General features: G+C 38.8%; 2 protein-coding genes across 2 annotated transcripts; both read right to left on the bottom strand.

The window, feature by feature from the left end:
• Positions 1-1267: 1267 nt before the first annotated feature.
• Positions 1268-9451, bottom strand: LOC122670894. The gene is made up of 6 exons (XM_043867917.1): positions 9266-9451; positions 9009-9153; positions 8734-8891; positions 2632-2713; positions 2474-2540; positions 1268-2437 (listed from the first exon to the last, which is right to left on the bottom strand). Exons 1-6 carry the CDS (start codon positions 9355-9357, stop codon positions 1275-1277), a joined length of 1707 nt encoding a protein of 568 aa, XP_043723852.1. The 5' UTR covers positions 9358-9451; the 3' UTR covers positions 1268-1274.
• A 3065-nt stretch (positions 9452-12516) lies between these two features.
• LOC122670893 (importin subunit beta-1) lies at positions 12517-16126 on the bottom strand. The gene is made up of 3 exons (XM_043867916.1): positions 15922-16126; positions 12946-15374; positions 12517-12855 (listed from the first exon to the last, which is right to left on the bottom strand). Exons 2-3 carry the CDS (start codon positions 15363-15365, stop codon positions 12657-12659), a joined length of 2619 nt encoding a protein of 872 aa, XP_043723851.1. The 5' UTR covers positions 15366-15374; positions 15922-16126; the 3' UTR covers positions 12517-12656.
• Between the last annotated feature and the right edge of the window lie 7902 nt (positions 16127-24028).

The raw sequence follows: 24028 nt of genomic DNA, 5'->3' as shown, positions 1-24028 counted from the left end.
GTTATTACCCATTGCCCAAGCCCCAAGGGTGTAAATCAGTCTGGTTTCTATCGGTTTCGGACTAAAATCGGCCCGATTATCTTATTGGTTCTAAAATTGAGATCCAAAACCAATGTGTTGGGTCAGTTCTGGTTCCTAATCGATTCCAGGCACTGTCAGTGTTTAAAACATTTTTTTTGGTTGAAAGAAAAGAAAAAAAAAAATAACAAAACAGTAAAGCCTCTACATCTAGGGCTGTAAACGGATCGGATTTGGCTCGGATAGTGCTATATCCGTATCCGCATCCGATTAGCTATCGGACGGATTCGGATAGTGCTAAACGGATACGGACACGGATACGGATCGGATATTTTATCCGTTTACATGTAAATATAGCTTTTCGGATAGCTATAGTCTGTCCGTATCCGCATCCGTTTAGCTTTCGGACGGATTTGGATAGTGCTAAACGGATACGGACACGGATACAGAAACGGATTTCGGCTATTCATTTACACCCCTAGACTACATCATCTTCAACATACTGAGATAACTTACCTACCCTGGCCATATTAGCTACCCTACTAGCCACTTAAATCATATACTCTTCCTCCCCTCCCATTGCCCTTTAAAGGCTCTCGACTGATTGTAACTCATTTATTTCCAACAATGGTCGAAGAGTTCAAGAGAATTATTTCTTTGCTGCTAAAGTGTTTATTCTGCATTTTTTGTTTTATGAACTTGTGCAGCTTGATACTCCTCACTCTGCACAACTGGGTATGTCCAAGTGGTTCAGGATCAGCAGACCAAAGGTCCATCCTGCACCTGTAGCTGATGATTCTGGAAGCTTTCTGCATTCAGAAGCCATTTATTGGATGACTTGAATATCATATCTGGCTCAGCAACCAATTGGATGGCAGAAAATACCAAAATAGAAACAAAAATGTTGTGAGAATAACATAATTCACCCAATTTTTTTCCATTTCCCTCTTTCAAAATTTCCAGTTCTTCACATACAAGACTAATCAAAGCACTGAACGTAAATAAGCAAGGCCAGTGCCTTAAATCCTCAAGCTTCCCTTTTATCCATAATTTCCACTGATTTGACACAGTGAATCAAACACCATCCACAATTCCTCAATTGAACCCATTTATGGAAAACAAATGTAGAAGGTCTTACAACAAACAAGGGACAAAAGCACCCTTCATGCTTCTCTTAAAAAGGGAAAGAAAAGATGATACAGTAAGCAGGCTTTTCTTTCTTCCAAGGAAGAAAGAAAAGCCTGCCAAACATCTTCCTAATAGTCTAGTGTCTTGCCAAACATCTCATTAATATCAGCCATGGCTTCCTTTGTAAACACAGTTGGCTCATATAAATCAAATTCCCTGACCAATTTGGTAGAGGAACTTGATGGAGGTTGTGCTTTTGGTTGATCTACAACATCGTCATCAGGCAAAATGGAAAAAACACAGCAATCTCTCTTACTATCTGATACTTTCTGTTGTTTCTTTGGTCTGTTATTCCTCACAAAATCTAATGGTTTTCCAAACATGCTGTTTATGTCATCCATAGCCTCCTTCAAGTTGATTGTAGGTTCAACTAAGCCATGGTGGCACGCATTCTCCACCTCTGGCTCATCCAAAATTGTAGATCCCACAAACCTACAAACAACTGTATCTTCTCGGAATTTCAAGCTGGTTGAGCTCTCCATGTTCTGATTATCAGAGCCACTGGGTGAAAGGTCTTTTGGACATGGAAATACAAACGTATTTACATGTGGAGCAGGTAACACAGTACTTCCAGAAGGATGTTGAGCCTCATGGTATCCTAAATTGCTGTTCTCATCTTTGCTGACATCACCCTCATCATCAACAAATATTTTGAACGGTTCTTGAAGTGGCTCCTTCGTTTCAAATCTAATGTTACTCTTGGGTGATGTTGGGTTTGTGGGATGTGCAAAGTCCAATGGAAGTGAAGAATCCTTTTCTACTTTCTGATCAGATAACACAACCCCATTATCCAAGCCATTGTCAATGAACACCTCAAATCCATTGCTAACGGTCTGATTTACTCTGGCTTGGGTTCTATGTGATCTTCTCCTACCCACTGGTTCTGGCTCTAAAGGCTCTCGAAACATGCCGTTAATGGCATTCATGACTTCCTTCATGTTGACTGTTGGATCCACCAAACCATGATGGCAGGCATCTTCAGGTTCGGACTTTCCAACAATTGCAGTACCTACAAACTTCACCACAACAGTGTCTTCATTACAGGCTGTGCTTGGTTTGTCTGATTCCACATAAAAGGGCTCTTGATGCTTGAAGGAGCTTTTGGGGCCCACAGTTCCTATGAATTCCTCCTTTGAAGAAAAATCACTGGATATTCCAAGATGACTAGGGTGAAGGTGAACCTCAGAATCTGTTTGCCCCTTGTCAAGATAGCTTTCTTCTACTGCCTTCTTCCTCTCAGCATTTCTATGGCTATCTTCTTTGGTTTCTTCGATCTCTCTGGACTGCGCAGGGATGGTCCTAGTACCTAGGGGCTTCATGGCAGTTCTTCCTTCCTGGCACCAATCAACATCCTTCAATAGTTAGATAACTGAGGACACAACACGATTGAAACCCAATAAACAAATAAAACAACAGAAGCACTACCCTGCTTTTCCTTTTTTTTAGCTCCATACGTCGAAGGAACTGCTCATATGATTTCTGCAACTCATTAGCAGGCTCTGCAAGACTGTTCAAAAGTTATTAGGTGGAAAATTAGCATGTGAACATGTGCAGTTGAATGAATAGTGAACCAATTAAACTTGCAGGCAGACCTTAATTATTGTGCTAATGAATGGTAATTGATTAGAACATATTAAGGAGCAGACTAGTTAGCGCAGTACAATAAACAAGTTTTCCACCCTATCTTTAGGAAGGAAAAATTAATTTGACTTCAAATTATCTTGACTTCACCGATTCAAACTAGAAACTACTAGAATCTGATAGCAGTTGGATACCTAATTGTTATGACAATGTATTTGAGTGATTAATTTAGACCAGTAGCAGCCAAAAATGCCGTATACGTCACTCTACTGCTCCATATATAAAAGAGATGCATAGCAACTCCAGATCACGTAATGGTAATAACTCTTTCAAATATTACAGTCATAAATTACAAAATGACCAAACAATAGGAGAAAATATAACACGTAATATGGCAATTTCTCAGTGAGGTGAGAATTTAGAAATATGAAAGTTGAAACAATACCAGAACTAACATAGAAGAAAAAGTAATAAGGAAGAAGGGAGAGAAAAGACTGTCAAAAGGAATTAATAGTCCATACCTGCAGCAGTCCCTCACCAACATTATCTATAGGTTGAAGAATTCAAATACCACAAGGACTAGAGGACTCTTCTGTCCTTGCGGTAACAATATACTAATTAGACTAAACAACTATGTTAAATATAGTTTTATGTATACCACGATAGGGGGAGTCCCTCTATCATGGCTTACTTTCTTGTTTTATTTCCTAGTTGGTCTAGGCTTCTATGTTTCTTTTATGTTTACTTAGTAAATTGATTTTGTAGTTAGAGAAGGCTATTGATTTCCTAGTTAGAGTAGGAAACTATCTTTGTAATCAGCTTTTCTATAAATAGAATTGAGAGGGGGAGGCATGCAATCGATTGTTAGACTCTCTAGCAGCCTCCCCACTGACTTTTTTCTTCTTCCTCATTGCTGGTTCTATTCTCTGGTATTGTTACAATTTAAATTAACCAAAGTCTAAAGCAACTAAAACAGGAACAAAAACCCTGCGGTTCTAACAATAAAACCTTTGCGGTACCTATAGATAACTTAATACTCCCCCTCAAGTTGGAACATTTAAATCACCCATGCCCAGCTTGGAACAACCCTTCTGGAGAGTAAGACTAAACAGAGGTTTGGTAAACATATCACCCAACTGATCTGCAGAAGAAACAAAAGGAGTATCAATCAACTTTCTCATCATCACATTCCTCACAAAGTAACAATCAACTTCAATGTGTTTAGTCTTTTCATGAAACACAGGGTTACTGACAATATAACTAGCAGCTTGATTATCATAGAACAGCTTCATCACTTAAGTAACTGGAAAGCCCATTTCTTGAAGCAATGATTTCAGCCACATCAACTTAGCTGCAGTATGAGCCATAACTCTCTACTCAGATTCAACATTGGATCTAGCTGCAATCATTTGCTTCTTTCTTCTTCATGTGACAAAGTTGCCACCAATGTACAATAACCAATGGTAGATCTTCTATCACCGTCAGCACCAGCCCAATCTTTATTAGAATATCCAACCGAATCATTATGCTGATGAAGTCAGTAAATAAGCCCCTTTACTGTCTCCCAGTTAGTCTTCTTAGGTGATTCCATAAACTGACTAATGACTCCAATAGCAAAGGAAATGTTAGGTCTAATGACAATAAGGTAAATGAGTTTCCCTAATACTCTTTTGTATCGGTGCTTGTCATCAAATTCCTCGCCATCATTTGCCCCAAACTTCTAGTGTGGATCCATAGGAGTATCAACTCGTTTAAAAGAACGCATACCAGTTTTATATAAGAAGTCTAGCACATATTTTCTCAATGACGGATTTATCCCTTTCTTACTTCGAAGCACTTCAATACCAAGAAAATACCTAAGGGCACCAAGTCTTTCATCATAAAATGTTGTTGTAGATAAGATTTCACCTCTGTAATCTCAGATGCATTATTTTAAGATATGATAATATCATTGACATATACAACCAATACAATCACCCTAGAATCCTGACAACGAACAAATACAGAATGATCAGAATAACACTGTGGAAATCCACACTGAGTAACAATCAAATTGAACTTATCGAACCAAGCTCTAGGTGATTATTTTAAATTATAAATTGCCTTGTGTAACTTACACACCCTATGAGCATTCTCCCCCCCCCCCCTTGAGCAATATACACTAGAGGTTGCTCCATGTCCATCACCATATAAATAACATTCTTGATATCAAATTGATATAGAGGCCAATTCAAATTCATATCCAAGGAAATAAGTACTCGTACCAAATTAAGCCGAGCAATAGGAGAGAAGGTCTCAAAGTAATCCATACCATAGGTCATAGTATAACCATTCACAACCAAACAGACCTTCAGCCGTTCAACTGAGCCATCTGGATTGTACTTAATTGTGTACACCACACAAGGTCCTTACATGAAGACAAATCTACCAGAGTCCATGTCTGGCGAGCAATCAAGGTATTCAGTTCTGTTTCCATAACCTAAAGGAAATGGAAGGTGAGATAGAGAAACAAAATTTTCTATAGGATAAGCAGTCATGGATTTCTGAGTGCAAGAACGGGTACCTTAGCAAAGAACAACTGGTAAGTCATTAGGAAGCAAGGAGGAAGTAGGAGCTCCAACTGGAGGATCAAATCTTGTGGTGGGCTGTGAAGCAGAAAGAACTAAAGTAGGCGGCACTATCTTGTTACGCCGCTGATACACTTTTAGTGGTGCAAACAAAGTAGTGGTTTATCATCAAACAACACAAGAGTAAGAATTGGAGTGAAGCGAACAACATCTATGTCAAGGGAAGAGCTAGTGGCAAGAGGTGAAAATCCGGAGTGCTGATTGACCGACGTATTCCTATAAAGCTTAAAGGAAAGTTCTATAGGACTGTTGTGCAACCGGCTATGATGTATGGGGAAGAATGTTGGGCAGTTAAGAAGTGTCATATTGGTAAGCTGTGTAGCAGAGATGAGGATGTTAAGATGGATGTATGGAAAACAAAGATAGAGTACGGAATGAACGTATTAGAGCGGACTTGGGGGTTGCCCCGATCAATGACAAGATCCAAGAGAGTCGTTTAAGGTGGTATGGTCATATTCAATGGAGGCCCATGGACACCCCAGTAAGGAGAAGTGGTATGATTCCACTTGAAGGAGCTAAAAGAGCTAGAAGCAAGCCTAAAATGACCATAGGAGAAGTTGTGAGGAAGGACATGCTTAGCGTAGGTCTTGTACCAAGTATGACCTCGGATAGAGGCTATTGGAGGGCAAGGATACATGTAGCTGACCCCATTTAGCTAAGAATTTCCTGACATGCTGGGTTGTGCCTCTTTCCTCTTACTATCTTTCATCTTTCCCTTTTCATCCTTTTCTCTTTTATTAATTTTCCATCTTCCATTTGTCATTTTTCCATTTTTATCTTTCGTCTCTGTCCCCATCCCTCTTTTCCCACCTGTTCTTTCTCTTTTTGGTTAGAACTCAGTTTTCCCTACTTTGTATTGTTTGGATCCATTAAGTTGGGATAAGACTGAGTTTGTTGTTGTCTCAAAAAATGTTACTTTGGCACTGACAAAAACTGTCGTGGAGTAAGAGTATCATAAGTTCATAATACTTGTACCCTTTTTGAGTTCTAGAGTAACCTAGAAAAACACACAGAATAGCCTTGAGAGACAACCTATAAACCTGAGGTTGCAAATTATGACCAAGCATACACATCCAAAAACCTGAGGCAGCAAAGAAAATAAGGGAGACTTTGTAAACATAAAAGAAAAGGGGGACCGGTTGGGTAACTAAAATCAGTACAAAGGTTGAGAGGATTGCAAGCACTGATTAAACATGCTCTGATGCCATGAAACAATACCAGAAACAAATAACCAGAAATAACAATGTAGAAGAAGAAGAAGGAAGAAGGGAGAGAAAAGACTGCCACAACAATGAGTAACAGTCCATACCTGAGGCAGGCCCTCACCAACATTATATATAGGTTGAAAAATTACAATACTGCAAGGACTAGAGGACTCTTCTGTCCTTTGCGGTAACATTATACTAATTAGACTAAACAACTAAAGAACTGAAGTCTAAAGCATCTAAAACAGGAACATAATACTGCAGGGTTCTGACAATAAAACCCCCGTGGTACCTGTACATAACTTAACAAAGTGAAATGATTTTCCAATAGAATAACTAAAATCAGTAAGTATCTGTATTTAGGTACCGTAAACCTTTCTGATTCTGCTAGAATTCACCAAAAGTTTTCATCGTTTTATCCCTCCAAGGAAATATGCAATGTCAAGGCTTTGATGATACCAGACTAAAGATGATGCAGAATGATCACCAAATAGGGCTTATTTCTTTAGAAATAGGCCTAGGGTTGGGTTATATCCATGTTGGGCCTTTGTTCCCAAGGGTTTTTATGTAATAGGCCACTTTAATGAGCCTAAACTAGGGGTACTTAGGTTGCATACGGGATTAGCCTAGTACTTAGTTATTTTTATGTTTTTAGATTGAACCGGTTTAGATTTGGTTGCATCCAATTGGTTCAATGGGTCTAATTTAAGTGAAATGTTCCTATTGGCTAATAGGTTCTTATATCCTATTGGCTAGTATGGAATCTTCACTTAAGTTAATTGTTCTAAGTTAGATTCTTTTATTTTTAAGTTAGTAGGGGTAGTTAAGTCATTACACTATTTTAAGTAATTAATTAGACTTAAACCTCTCCCTTCCACGTTTTTGTGAAGGAGAGGTATTTAATTTGTAGTAGGAATTGGCCTATGGCCTTATTATAAATATAAGAGATCGTGGGAGGCTCCCCCACAATTGAAATTTGAAAAAAAACCCTGTTTTTGGCTGCTGCTGGCTGACTGCTGCTGCTGCTCCTTGCTCTTCAAGAGTGTTTGCATCCTTGTGGGTACATCAAGGTGGAAGGGTGGGTGGAATCCTACGACTCCTTACGCCGCGACGGCTGGGAGGGTCTCTCTTCGAAGGTGATTTCATCCTTCATCCCTCAATTTACTGTCGGTGGAATCCTTAGGTGAGTTGAGATTTAATTTCTGTTTTAACCTTCCTTCTCCTTCCCCAATCAATTCCTCTTTTATTTTCTGTTTTGATTCATAAAACCCTATTGAAACCCCAAACCCTAGAATCCTGATCTCATACTTCCAGCCATTCAAATCCAAACCTTTTTCCACTCGAACCTCCCTCCCACACATCTGAATATTCGATCTCAACTCCTGGTCCAGATCCCCACCTTAACCCTAATTTTTGTGAATTTCCATTAATCATCAAAACCCTAAATTTCCAGATTCAGTATTTCTGACCATCAAAACCCTCCCCAATTTGGATCGAACTTGCCCCTCCCTATTTAGAAAACTCGACCTTAGTCCCAGCCCCTAGATTCCATTAAAACCCTAATTTTCTGGCTGTTTCTCCTAACTCTAAAACCCGAAAACCTAACCCTAATTCTGCAGAAATTTAAAACCTATCCAAATTCAGATATTTTTATACCATAATGACCCTCTAAACCTGCAGATTAAAACCCTATAAACCCCATTCCCAAATTCCCATCCTAAACCCTAATTTTGCCCTAAAACAGCCCCAAATCAGCCCTAAACAGCAGGCTTGACCAAAGCTTGATTCCAATTGGCTCCTAGTAGGATTATCACCTATTCTAGGACTACATTAAAAGAAGAGAAGTTACTATTAACAGAATTCTAAAATTAGATGCTTCTTAAAAGTTGAAACTAGTAGAGGGTAATGCAGACATTCAATTTCCATGCCAGAAAGCCCAAAAGAAATTATTACGGCTATCTCAGCAACTCAAAAATATATTAACTTGCAAGCAGTGAATATTCAATAGAACTAGATTGAAACAAATAGCTTCTTCTTGACTGAAAATTGGAAATAGTAAAAACTACTTAAAACTAAAGATGTATACTGAATCGGGATCAGTGGAAATGGCTCACTTCTGCACCCCTAGACGATACATATTCTCTGCCTCCTCAAATCTCTTGAGCTTCTCATAGTACAGAGCATAGGCCTGATAAAATATGGCTAGCTTTGTTCCAATCCGGTTCGCCTCCATTGATTTCAGGAGTGCCCGAGGATCATCCACGAAATCCAACTACCCAAATGAGGTACAAAAAAATTTCATTAATTAGAAGGGGGGGAAAATGGCACAAATTGCTCAAAACAAAAATGTTCAAGTAAATCCAGTAAGTAGATGGTCGATTTCAGTTACCAGTTGTATCCATACACGAAGATATCGCAAGTCATTCCGGTAACGCCGATCAGACTCGAAGGTCTGAACGCATTTCTGTAGGAATCGGGGGAGCTTTCGCTTGAGAAGCTGAGGAGGAAGAGATTCCTTCAACTTTCGAATTCCACTGCAATGATAATTAATAACAGGATTAAGGAAAAGTTCAAAGCGAAAAAAAAAATAGAGAGAGAATCGAAAACAGAAGAAGTAGAGAAAGGGGAGAGATGGGTTTTTCTTACCGGAGCCATGGGAGGAGAGGGTCTTTGCCTGTATAGGTCTTTATGTCAGAGATCAAGGAAGAGAAGAGCTCATTGTGGAGCCCTTCCGCCATTTCCTCTTTCCTTAATTTTTCTCCGGAAGCAACAAGAAGAGTAAGAAAGAGCACCAGATTAACTAGTTTAAATTTGAAATATATTAGCGTAGGCGCTTCGATAAACCCATAAAGGGTGAGTTTGGTTATAGTTAGGAAAACGTTCTGGAATGTATACAGTAACCACATTAATTCTGTGTTTGCTATGCATTCTCTCTTTCTTAGAATAGATTCTGGGTCAAGAATACATTTTGTAACTGAACCTTTTCTCGCTTTAGAATGCATTCTAGAATCGGCATCTTTTTCAAGAATGCACACTAAACACAGCTTAAGAGTTATGACCCTTTCCATTTTTGGTATATGCCCATTCTTGTTTCTTTTTATCAAATGGATCATCTGTACTTACGTGCAGGTGAGCGTACATGTGAGAAGTAATCACTTGTCCTTTTTGTCCTCTCACATGCGCAGAGGAATCGGAATCATTTTTTTTGGGGGGGGGGTGGAGATAAGAGTATGCCCATTCTAAAATCCTGAAATGTGACCAAGAAGATTTGAAAAGCCTTTTAAATTTTAGGGAGAATGTTCTCCATGCCGCAGTGTAGGCTGCACCTGGGCACATGGGCGATCTGTGCAGGGGGGCAGGGTGGTCATTGCGCCCACCCCCATGTGCCTGGGTGCAGCCTATGTTGCGGCACAAAGAACAGCGCCCCTAAATTTTAATAGTGAAGGATTATTTCCATCAAGATGTGTGTCAAAAGAAGGAATGGGAAGTGAAATCGGTTTATAAAAGTATAGGTAAGCAGTTTTCTGTCCGGGAGTGTCGCCTACGCCAACACTCCCATGTGTCGCCTACGCCAACACTCCCATGTGTCTATCTGTCTCCTACTTAAAACAAGGGGGCAGAGCTGTCTTTTCATATGGGGAGGAGAGAGAGATTCATGGGAGTGCTAGTGTAGGCCACACTCTCGGACAGAATTCTTTTTCCCATAATTTTTTGCAATCGTTAATGTGCAATGGTAACCTATTTAAAAGGAACTTTGTTATAGAGTAAAATATAATTTAATAAGCGAATTTGGAAAGACCTGCTGATGTTATTTTTCTTCATGAAGCCTTGACTGATTTCATAAATAATCTAAAGGGTTATGTGAGAAAATCAATTTCAAAGTAGCTGGGGAAAATAACAAAATCAGATCATTTTCCCAAATCTCCATTAGCCTAGTAGACCAAGGAGGAGGAAGGATGGTTTTCTTTTTTCTTGTTTGATGAAAGAGTAATCACACAAATCACACACCAATCCCCAAAGGTTAATCGACTTTTAGAACCATGGAGTGGCAGATATACACAATACACACCATACTCACACACCCGATGTGGGACTAAACCCACACACCATCCGCCATTCCAAGGTCCGACTTTTAGGACCGTGGATTGACAGATGGTTTTCTTCATATTTGATAATGTAGAAAGTCTCAGTCATATTGTAATATTGCATAAGTTAGATTGAGGTAGGGCAATACGATACGCAGAAGATACAGAAATCTGCCTGTTGATGTAGGGGCCCAAATAAGGGTTATCTTCTTGCCAAGTATTAGATAAAGGGATGGATAAGATAATTTCTGCAATATCTGGAGGATAAGGAGCAGAGGTAGGATTCATACTAGGGATCCATTTATCGAGTCATGGATTGACAGAATAGCCAGACCTGATTTGATAGAATAACCCCCTTGAGAAGCAAAGATTTGTTGCGGAAGATAGATCGTCATCCCCATAAAGCTGATGAAGGAGAAGTAGATTGTAAGAATGAACAATTAGGAAAGTATTACGCTTTCATCACTTTCCCCATGAAGACAAATTTGGTTATAGGAGTTCCCAAGCCTTTTTGCAGAGAAGAGCAGAATTCATATAAGTTGAGAGCTTAAGATTAAAAGGCCACCCACGGATTTAGGGGTACAAATGGTCTACCATCCAATCGTTGGAATCAATTTGTGTTCCCCACTTTTCCAGAAAAAAGACCTGCTTGCTGCATCAAGCTTGTTTAAGATTGCTATAGGTAATTGGAAACATGACATGTAATACTGAGGAAGAGCAGAAAGGGTTTTCCAATGACTGGGAACACAAATAACACAGAAACACCAGAAACAAAAGATTATCAAACGGTACCTGAGTCTAGCATTGACTCTAGAAAACAATTCACAGCAATGGTCTTTAGAAAATCTCTTCCCCATAAAGGGTATTCCCAGATAATAATAGTAGCAGATATATGACCTTTGCTGTCCTATAATGTTTCGGTATAGATGGAGCATTCTAGTTAACCTTCTTAACCACCTCGGCCTTGCTGAACCATTATTTCATGTACATTCCAGCTGTACTCAATCCATGTCGACAATTAGACTCCTTGTAGTCCAGACTTGCTAGAAGACCAAAATCTCCTATAGATGAACCCACAAGCTGATCTTTTTGATTTAGAGATCTCGATTTTGTGAATCAATGTGTCCCATGACAAATTGATCGATTACCCGATTTGGGTTCAAGATTTTTATTATTGCATTTGATTATGAACAAAAGACAAGTTTGTGACTACTTAGATTTTTTGAAGTAAACTTCTGCAACTTTTCACCATATACCAGTTCTTGTAATTCAGGTTGTCACATATACGAGACAATTGGGTTGAAACACATGAACCCAGATTGTAATAGTTTGCTGCCAAGCACCCCCCCCCCCCCCCCACTATATACCAGGTAAGCTAATCAACAACCATGAACCCAATAAGCAGGAAAAGAAATTCAGTTTTTTCTACTTTCTCATATTATAGCTTAGAAATACCATAGGGTTAGGCATGCTGGCAGCACAACATTAGCATTGGGTGGTAACATTTCCATATCAAATGGTTAAACTAGGAAGCATTAGAAAACAAAAGTGAAAGGCAGAAAGATTAAAAATACAAATCACTAAATGAACCACTGATTAGTGGATGCATTGACCCAAAATAGAGTTCCAGAACCAGGCCACTAATTTTCCCTAGTGGCCTTCCAAATTAGTCCAAAAAATGGCGATTGCCACAGTGCCCTACAAGGGTCTCCCCCACCCCCCAAAATAAACCCCAACCCCAACCCGAAAGAAGAAAAACAGCTTTGAAGGACCCACTTTCTTTTTTAACTCCCAACCCACATATTATGACCAGAAGGAACAGATCGACCGGACCAGACCATGCCGGACACAGACCAGGATCAGACCAGACCAGACCAGACCCATGTACCAAACAAGAGGTTTAGATGGAAAAGGGAACCATTCTTGACCAATTCAGACATAAGATGATACCCTCACGATACCAAAACACGCCCAATCATTCCTTGCGTCCAGGTAGCAGTCTCCTTGAGCTGGTCGTCATCGGACTCGAGACATTCACCCAAAAACTCTCCATAGAAAGTGCGATCCTTCAACAGAATCTTAATCTTCGGACCAAGTGCATCTGCCAAGTCTCCCATCACTGCAACAGCAGCTTTTGTCACACCATCCTCCCTACAAGGAGAAACAAGACATAGAAGTTTAATAGATTAACCATAGAAAATTTTCAATCAGAAGCAAAAGCAGAGCACACACCCTACCCACCTCTGTTGATCTTTGCATACAACTTCTATAAACTGCAAAAGATGAGGAGCATGGGGCAACATAAGATCTGCCTTGGAACTCTTAAATCCTTGGAGTATACCCGAATAAGCTTCAAAAATGCCCCGCCTCAGTTGGTTGCCATAATCCATCATCTCCTCATCATCAGTATCCATCTGAACACACATCTCTGAAGCTGCCTGCATCATAGGAACTGCATAGGGGAGGTATTTCTCAAATTGATCACCAACGGCAAGAGCAATATCTCCAAAGCAGGAGAATATTGGGGGTTTGACAGATCGGTGCAGCACTCCACTGGAGAGATCCTTGAGTAGGTGTGCCATAATGCCATCACAGTATGGTAGGACCTTGTCATCCAATGCACGGCAGATGTCACCAACCACCCCAACAGAGATGGCACAGACTTGGTACTCCTCAAAATTCTGCAATCCCATCTCCAAATACCTGTAGAACTCCGACATGTACTTGCCAAAATCTGGTCCAGTTGCATAAGCAAGAGCACCAATAGCAAGCATAGCTTCTTCATGCACTGTAGAGCTGCGGCAGGCAAAAACTTGAAGGAACAAGACCATCATCTGATCAGCAGCCTGGAGGATTATGGGCTTGGTATCGTCAGACGCACTTAGTTTCTGGATGATGACCTGGAGAACACCACACAGCAGCGCTTGCAATTCTCCTTGCTTTTCCCTATCATCTGATGATACAATCTGAAGCTCCATTGTCTGCCCCAACCTGGTCATGATCACTGGAAGGAGCTGTGCTATTATGTGAGAGGCCTCTGCAAGATTGGCACATCTGACCACCTCATTCAGTGTCTCATAAGCAGAGGCCCTGAGCCTAGAATCAGTAGAATCCTTCCTGTCTGCAGTTGAGAGGAGACTACTGATCATGTCAGGGAGGTACGGAAAGAGGATAGAGGAATTTGTCCCAGCATCCTCGTACCCCTGTGCAAGGTAGTAGATTGCCCCACAAACCTTCTCAGACACATTTGGAGCATCCTTAATGCTCTCCAACAACACCCCAACAACCCGTTGGATGTTTGCAGAAGAAATCACAGAAAACCCACTAGCAGGAGCATGCAATAGCTCAAAAATTCTACTTAGAGTCCAAGCAGTAGTGTCCTTCACATGGCTGTTCTCATCTCTCATTGCATTAAGCAAAAAATCTACAGCTGCAATAACCAATGGGGAGAGCTTATCAATAGTTGGGCCTTCAAGAATAGAACCAAACGCATAAGTGGCTGCCTCACGGCTACGCCAATCTGGTTTCTGTATGTTTTCTTGCACAAAAGGCATAACAAGGGGCACAACAGCGTCACCAACGGTCTTTGAAACAAGACCGAGGCAAGTTCCTCCAGCCATGGACAGATTCCAAACCCCATCATCCTGGTCCTGATCCTCTTCTTGCTTCAGTAAAGTCTCCAGCAACATAGGAGCCAGAGACGACAGAGCCTTCTCAATGAAATGGAAATTTTGGGGTTTAGCATCACTATTCTCGGGTGCCTCATATTCTTGAAGCTCAATCTCTTCATCACAGATGGAACTCCAGAACTCAATTGCTTGGAGGGCAATGGCTTCCTCATCACTCTTCACTGCATTTGACGTCAGCTCAAAGAGGGTCTGCATGTAAGGTTCGAGCACATCATAGTATGTTGATGAGATCGAGACAAGGCATTCAAGAGCTGCTTGTCGTATCTCAGCCTCCTTAGACATGGCTGTCTCACAAACCACCTTCATGATGTAATTTCGCTCCATCTCATTCTCAAAATTGGTTTGCGCAAAATCTAAGGCATTGTACAATGCCCTAGTTGCTGCAAGACGAACTTCAGGGCTGTTCTCTGCGAGGTTCATGCCTTGGACTACGGCAGTGAGGACAGCATTCACTTCATCTTGCACAAGATCATGGTGGGATATCTCCTCACAAACATATCCAAGCGTTTCCAAGGTAGCTTGCTTCAAGGCAGCCGGCTTGTCTTGCTGCGTCATATTGTTAAGCAAAGCAGCAATGAGTTGGGGCCACTCCTTGCGAGGAATTTCAATTGATGCAACCTTGGCAATAACCTGTGAAGAAGTGTGCCTTGCTTCTGACACTGACGATCCTAGAGTCCTCAGGAGAAGGTCTTTAATCTGGAGCTTAACAGAAGCATCCATTGCCATCCACTGTTGGACTAGCTGTTCTTTCCTGCCAGACTCTTTGGCATCTAATGAGTTCTTAAGTACGATACCAGCCAATCTGCGGGACTCAGGAGGTTTCCCATCGTTTGAAAGTTCAACCGACAAGGATAGAAGAAAAGCAGGAAGGTTTTGCTCCTGGAACTGCCTAAGATTCCCTTCTGCTTCAGTCCGGATTTTGGCATCCGGTGATTGTGCAGACAAGAGGAACTGAGTAATCTCCATAGCCATTTATCTCTCAGCTACTCAAGACGAATCAGATAGTAAACAATGTTAGAAATCTTAAAGATGTCAAATTGGCTGAGCCCTAAACAAAACAAGAGGGGCATAAAACGCATATTAAATAAAAACAACAATCCATTTTCATTGATTCAGCACTTAAATCAGTAAAATAAACAATCAAGGCAGAGTTACCCAAGGAAAGTTCTAAACTTAAACCCCAAACACCACAGAAGAAAAGGACACAACAGAAACCATCAACAAGGAAATGCACTCAGCGAAACCAGCATCATAAATCCCAGCACAAAAGTGTGAACCCATTCAGAAACTACAATAATCAACAATCATCAGTACATCAAGTAGTAAACATAAAGAGGGAAAGACATTAAAAGTGAAAGACACATAGCCCTACTTTTTCTCCAACGTCATAGATTCAGACAAATATCTAGAAAAGCAAAACCCTAAAGCAGAGGGGAGGGGGAACCCACAAATGAACACAGAGTAATAGATCCACCATGAAATAAGAGAATACAAACAAGAAATTTATAGATAAGAGGGAGAAGGCAAATACCTTAGATCGAAATCCGATGAGAAGGTAAAGCTCTCCTCCGCTAGGCACTGAAGAAGAAACCTAGGGTTTCTGCGTTAGCTGATTCGAATCGAGATAAAAACGGGAATAGGGTTTGGGTTTCCACTCAAACTAACTCGCCTTCTCCCAGTCTATAACTACTGGCGACGCCGAATTGCAATCGAGACTCGAGAGAGAGGATTTGAGTTTTAAACTTCTACTTAGAGAGATGGAGTGCTTTTTGAATGCTTAGAAGAAGCGGGAGGAAACTCATGTGGAAAAAACCCAACTTTCGGAAGCCACTTCAGTAGGCCCGGGATCACCGACCCATACCCCAAACCCTAATTTTCATTTTGAATTCTCCCCGACTCCCGGTTACTAAAGACAAAAGAAAAGGCCATAAATAGCTACCTGATCATGTAGGGCCTGCACCAGCATTAGACCAATGCGATCACGTATAGAGGTATCTGCTGAATAAGATTTTTTATTGAGCAAATTACATGCACCCCTGGTGTTTGAAACAATAACAAAACACCCCTCATAGTTTTACCTTTTTCAAATAACCCCCTAATGGCTCACGATGTTAGTAAACTGTTAGTTTTGAAAGTAAAAAAATTGTTTTACCCTTTTAGTTTAGTAGCCTATTTTAAATCTCCATTTTACCCTTATTCTTATTCTTCTCCTCAAAACTAAGGATGTCAATTTTGTACCGATACTGTATACCAAAACAGGAACCGTACCAACCATCCCAACCCATTGTATCCCCCTTGTGTTCATGAACTCATCAATCTGCAAGGTAAGTGATCTTATTACAAATTTTGATTGGAACTACCAACTGCTTATCACTACATTTCCTCACTGTTTCACTTTTGAAATTTCCAAAGTGTGCATTTCAGACTCTGAGGATCAATGGAAATGCTCCTTGTCAAAATCTGGGACGTTCTCTACTCGACAGCTGCCAATTATCTGCTTTCCTCTTTACAAAATAGACCGCTTCTTTCCAAATGGTGGCGTTTTGTTTGGAAACTTAAAATTCATCCGAAATTTAAGATGTTTTTTTGGCGTGTCTTACATGCAGATTTACCTGTCAAGGATACTATCTCACATTGGCTGCCGGTCGAGTCTACATGTTTTCTCTGTGGTGCTCGTGATGAAACCCACTGGCATCTTTTTCTATCTTGTGAATGGATTAAGCGTGTTTGGGCATCTTGGCCCCTCGGCCTGAGAACAGAGCACCTTAGCAGCCCCAATATTGCACAGCTCTATGCTTCCCTCCTCGACTCTAAAGCCCTGGATTTTCTTTCAACTACTTAATTGGTTTTTTTCTATTTTTATTTTAACTTGTTACTTTGTATGGGATGTAAGAAACAAAGTATCTCGTGGCTTAGCTAAGGCTAACCCACATGTGGTTTTACAAAATATTTCTCGCTGGATGCATAATTTAAATATATGCCCTCCTGACTTCACTGCTCTTAGTTTGACTCACGATTTGGATACACAATGCACTTCTGTTTTAACCCATGTTCTTAACCAAGACATAAAATTCCCCGTTCTCTGCTGCGCAGGCTTTTCTGAACCATCAGTGGGAATAACTAGATGGGGTTATAGCTTTTTTGTTAGATGGGCAAAGTGTTTTAACATCTGTAGGAATTTCGTGCTCATCTGAACCAAGAGAGGCGGAGCTGATAGGAATCTTGCAGAGGTGGAAACACGCTTTGAAGGAAGGAATCCATCCAAAAGAAATATGGATATCAAATGCTAGCCTTATGAACATATTACCACCTAAAGGACAACTGTGTATACCTTGGACTCTGACTCCTCTGTTTTTTGAACTAGCTGAACTCACTTCTAACTTTTCTAGTATAGAAATATTTTGCCATCACAACCAATGGATTGCAGCCCTAAGGTCCCACATCTTACAGTCAGTTAGAACCAAAACCCCTTTCCCCCCTTTCTTATATGATGTACAAAGTTTTCTTTTAATTTAAGTTTTTCTTGCTTTTTCATAAATAAAAAAAAAAAGGAACCATACTGTACCATACCGAATATGTACCGGTATGGAAAAATAGTATCGTACTCGGTACTGTACGGTATAGGTATAAAGGTTGGAACCATCAGTACATACCAATAGTGTACCGAATTACCGAATATGGTACCGTACCGAATTGAATGCATATATATAAATACAATATATATGTGAATATATAAGAATATATGCATTTCATATATATAATAATTTATATATACAACACTGCGCCTCAACGCATTTCGGGGAGAACCAGCTAGCTCTGGGTTCGAGTGGCATTTCACCCCTAACCACAACTCATCCGCTGATTATATAACATACTAAATATAATATATTTCATATTATATATAATAACTTTATTAATTTATATATAAAATATAACATACCGAATACCAAATATCGATACCGTACCGAATATAGTATCGAATACCATACCAAGTCGGTACGGTATCGATATTAGAAATGTAAATATTATGCGGTACGGTACAATATTAGTATCTAGATTTCTGTACAGTACCGAAACCGTACTAGTTGACATCCTTACTCAAAACCCCTAAATCGAGTTAGGGTTTTGTTACACATTAGTTCCGATGATTTGTAGAAGACCACACCTTCTCCGGTGGAGTTCCTCTGGCCCTAGCATCTTCCAGCAAAAGTTAGTTTCGGTGATTATTTGCATTTTATCAGTCCCCTCTCTTTCTCTCTCTCTCTCTCTCTCTCTCTCTCTCTCTCTCTCTCTCTCTCTCTCTCTCTCTCTCTCTCTCTCTCTATTGTTGATTCAAGTTCACATCATTTTTTCCTAGCTTCGACCATCGTTTAACTGAGCTTTATCCATATTTTCTGTTTTCCAAGTCACAATCGGCCATGTCCGAATGCATTAGATGCATGGACTCTCTTGTGATAATTTTTCCCCCGGATTCCACTTTGGGTACAGTCTTTCTGTGAGCTTTTTTAGGCAGTAATGTGGTAGATGTTGATTTGATTTGAAATTAACTGTGCATAATATCTTGTCGAGCCCATTTAGTTCCTATGTGTTTAGACAATCCGTTAAAGTTTCACATGGTGGCTACTTTGTTGTAAATACTTTTCATCTTTGATTGAGGGTCGAAATGTTCAGAAAATGATGATTTTTTTTGAATTCTTTATTTTGAGATTTCTGGGTGAAGTATGCACCTGATTTTTTATAATTTATTATTGGCTAGACATAAGATCAAATTCATCAACACAATGTTTTTGCTGGCTAAGACCTCCTGATGATGGTCCTTTGAAATTGAATAATCATGAGCAAGGAAGAACTATGTAAATTGTGGGGTCATTATAAGGATTTTCATGTTGTTGGATAGTCTCTAGATTCTCTTGTTGCTGCAGTGACTTAAGAAGGGAAAGATTGAAATTTCAATGAGTACCATTTCAAGGAATTGAAATATTTGGGATGGAGATATTTTGAAATACATGCCAAGACATCTTTCTTGAGGAAAAATCTAGACATATGGGACATGGATCAAGTCCCCTCAATGAATTGTTATCAACATATGACATTTTTCATGTTTTTAATTGTTTACTAGTTTTACATTTTTTATCTCTTCTAAATTGTATTAATTCTACATATGATATTTTCCATCAACATCTACATAAATATTAATTGTTCAAATTCAAACCCATCAAATACATTCACTGTTTCAATTACTAATCAGAAACACTCTCATAATACATCCTTCTCAATTCTCTCTCAATTCCTAACCAGTTACACCATTTCCTTGTCTACACCCATCTCCTCAGCTGTCCATCTTCCTAGCTGCTACCCTTTTTGCATTCCTACGTGCTTGCTTCTTGGTCAATTTGGATATGATCTTATCATGTATACTCTCTCGTGTGTCATAGTTGTAGATGTCTGTGATCTGGTAATTCTTTGAGAGTTGCAGGTAATTTCTTGGCTCTCATGCACTTTCTTTCTTTACATATGCATGACATACATAAATAGAGTTAGTTAGTAATGCATTTCAATGAAATATTCAAGAAATTAATGAATTAGGCACATAGGTTATATAACTTCACACCAGCTCCCAAACTGACATTTTCTCTTATTGTGGGCTATTTGCTTGCATTTGCTAGATATCACATGCATTGATATCCCCTTGTACTCCTCATCACCATCCTTCTTCCTATTTTTGTGAAGTCTTCCTAGTCTCCTTTTAAGAATTGGAGGTTGTACCATCTTGGTAGGATAATTTGATTTCAATTCAACCAGATTAGGAAGTGGTTGGATCATCCCACTATATGCATCCATAAATGTCTTCATACTGTAGAATGCATCACAATATTATTCTAGTTTTACCTTCATGAATGTGATAGTTGTTGATGTATGTTTACATGGCAGCCTAATACAATTTCACACTCTACAGGTACAAGTGTGATTTAACATATTAACCACCACCCGACCTTGAAACATATATGTCACCACAAAGATATATGGATTAGATGGATGAACAATGCATTCCCTTGCTTTTTGCTGCACCATGTCTAACTTTCTCTTTACATTTGTTGTGACTATACCTTAAATGTCATAACCACAGCCCTTCTTATACATTCTATACATTCTCTCCATCAACTTCACTCTTAGTTGGTCAACTAAGGTAAGAATATGCATGTGCCTTAATTCTGATATCCATTGATTGAAAGATTCAGACATGTTATTTGTGGCATGGTCCGTCTTTACCCTAGCATCTAATGCATACCTTGCCCACATGCTTGAGGGCCTTGCCCACATGTTTGAGGGATTGTTCATCAATCACTAATATGCTTCACTGTTAAGCTCCTTAATACCATTTATTTCACTTTCAGACTGGATGGCAGTATATACTCTTGAGGTTGATCAAAAATGATTCTTCAAAATTGGACAAGGCATCCTTTTTCTGAAATTTTTGATATAAATGTCTGCTACAACATCTTTGTTGAGCATGTGGAAAGTTCATACTAATTGTATCAGATAGTCTCTACACAACATAATCAAATTGTCAGTATTATTAAGGATATAAAAGCATGATGACAAATAATAGAGTATCTTCTGTTTGTCTGACATAAAAGTCAGAGATTTGATCATGATTGGCATCTGTAAGTCCTCCATGTAAATAATCAAGGAAAAAGATCAAATTGTCTTTACATTCTACTTCTACTATTCCAAATGTAATGGGGAACAAAACATTATTCCCATCAACAGATGTGGCTGACAGTAGAACACCACCATACTTTTTCTTGAGATGGCATCCATCAATACCAATAAATGGTCTACATCCCTTATTGAAAGCTTCTTTGCATACTTGAAATGATACAAACAACCTCTTAAACACTGGAGGTTGTGTGTCGTGCCTCTCATTATAACGTAGCTTGACTATACTACCAGACATGTTCTTCAAGATCAGATCAACATACTCAGATAATAGTGCATATGACTTCTCAAAGCTACCTTGATTAATTTCTACAACAATGTTACGTATCTTGTAATCTTCATGTGTGAGACTTTAATTTTTTATGCACCCAAAATCGCCTCCATTGCCTTCACACTCATTTATGGATTAGTCTTAATCTGATTTAAAAATTTTTCTGCTATCCATTTTGATGTAACATTCTTATGTTCTGTGACCCTGATGCATGTATGTGTTAGATTATATGACTTTATCATAAAAGTTATTTCAGTAGGTTGGTCAATGAAACACGGGAAACATGGACTCTCCAAGTACATCTACTTGCTTTACATATAGCAATCATTCTGTGGTTCTTATTTTTCACAAACAACTTCTCAAAATCCTCCTAAATCACAAAGTCCTGTAGGATAAACCAGAAATGATGCACATCATCATAAATAGTTTCTTTTTCCAAAGTTACTCTCCTAGAGTCATTAGAAACATCTTCAAATTCATTTTCAAATATATCATGACTCTTCTCATTATTTTCATCACTCTTTCTTTCAAAATCAGCTGCATCACATTCATTGTTATCCATTTCATTTTTATCATCACTCTGATCATCATCATCACCACCACTTTGGTTTAGCTAATCTTCATCACTACTGGATGGATCTGAACTATGCACAGGCTCCTCTGATACCCGACAAACACCACCACCCCTTCTAGTAGTCTATTTTATCCTTCTTGGTACATCTCTAGTCTAACTCCTCTCAAATTGTATACTATCAACTGTGGAACCAAATTCAGCCGCCTGCTGAGTTATATTTTCTCTATAAACAATCCCATTAGGGAAGTTGTTGACTATATAGTTGTAAATGTTACCAAGACTATCTTCAAGATCATAAACATGCAAATTGATACCATCCATCACAGTCAAACCAAACAACTTATACATAGTACAATCATCTATCACCTCTATAACTACTCCATTAGGGATTTCACATCTAACTTTGAAGCTTACATTATGGCCTACAGGTACATGGTTAATGATTGAATTGTAGATGTCAAAAACTATGTCCAAGTACCCATACATGTTTGGGTCAACATATTTTTTAAACACTTTACCATCCCAATGAATGCAATAGCATACTTTACATTTATTACTGAACAATTGAAAAAAATCATAAAGATTAGAGGAACTTACAGTTAGTTAGAAAGAGTTGTTCATGCAAAGAATAAACATATAGTTTATTGGTAAACATGCAGAGAAGAAACATATAGTTTATTGATAATCATGCAAAGAAGAAAAATTTATCAATGTAACTAAGAAACATATATGTAGGTCTCTTTGTCCATCCCTTTACTTATGTGGATGAGACTATTTGGGACTCCAAGGAAAGTTTCGGACTTCATCTAGCAGGCAGGAGTAATTATGACCATTAAGTCTCCAATTTTATTTGGTGAATGAAGAAAAATATTCTCCTAATTTATTTTAGAACAACTAGGAAAGATAAGCTTATGGTGGGTCAAACTCAAGGTTCAGTATTAAATGGAACCTCTCTTTTGCTAATTATCTATGATTTGACATGATTGAGTCATATAACGTATGGTGACTGTTAACAGTAAAATTTCAGTTTGATTGATGGAGAATAATTGAGTCCTGACACCTGAATAGTGGTAGAAGTATTGTATAACACCATAAATCTACTTCTGATCTTAACAACAAATTTTGAAGTTCACACATAAATCTGACCAGAAGCAACTTCAATTGAATGAAAGTACTTCAACACCACCTAATCACTTATTCATAACTTCGATAAGTGTTCCAGTACCTGTTATGCATGATTATGACCATAACACTCATAATTCAATAAAGAATTACTTGTTCATTAACAAGATTTTTTGAACTGAAGTTCATTTGCATATAAACCTACTTTACGGAAAAACAAAGTCCAAGTAATTGCTATTATGCTTAGGGGGTATTACTAGTTCTAGGTGGATAATTTTTTTGCAACAAGACCATCCAATAGAACTTATAAGCAATGTGAGAGCCTACATCTAACATATAGAACAAACTTATAAGGATAATTAATAGAAGTTTAATAGTAACACCCATTGACTATTTTATAATACTTCATCATAGAAAAAAGCATGTACGCACAATCAAATCATCTTAATTAAGAGACAGAAGGATCATGACAAAATCAGACTGATCTTCAAAGGAAAGGGTACATGATGAACCCAAATCATAGTTCCCAAAAAGAATAGAATTTGAAATTGCTCCAACAAATATTGTATTAACATCTAAAGCTTGATCTACATAATTCAGATTTGATTTATAAAGTGGTCTAGCTAGATTAAATAATTATGTCTGTATTAAGTATCTAAACTAGGTATTTCTCCAAATAATTGTGGATGATTACCAATAAACACAGGAGAAATCTTGAAGAAATTTATCGTGATTGCAACTGTTCCTTCAACATCAATAATTACTCATGAATTTCAAATTCTATATCTTACTTGAGCTTTAGACACCGTTGTGGTGGTCATACCACTGTATTTTACTACCATTAATGTGATAATTTTTTCATATCAAAAAAAATTTATTTCTTTTTTTCTTTAGGTAGAAAAATTTCTAACCACCTTTTCTTTTTGGTAACAAGAGGCAAGTATTATT

This window comes from Telopea speciosissima, chromosome 8 (genome assembly GCF_018873765.1).
Source record: "Telopea speciosissima isolate NSW1024214 ecotype Mountain lineage chromosome 8, Tspe_v1, whole genome shotgun sequence".
NCBI lineage: Eukaryota > Viridiplantae > Streptophyta > Magnoliopsida > Proteales > Proteaceae > Telopea > Telopea speciosissima.
Note: the sequence above shows the minus strand (reverse complement) of the source record. Positions and strands in the feature narration are given on the sequence as shown.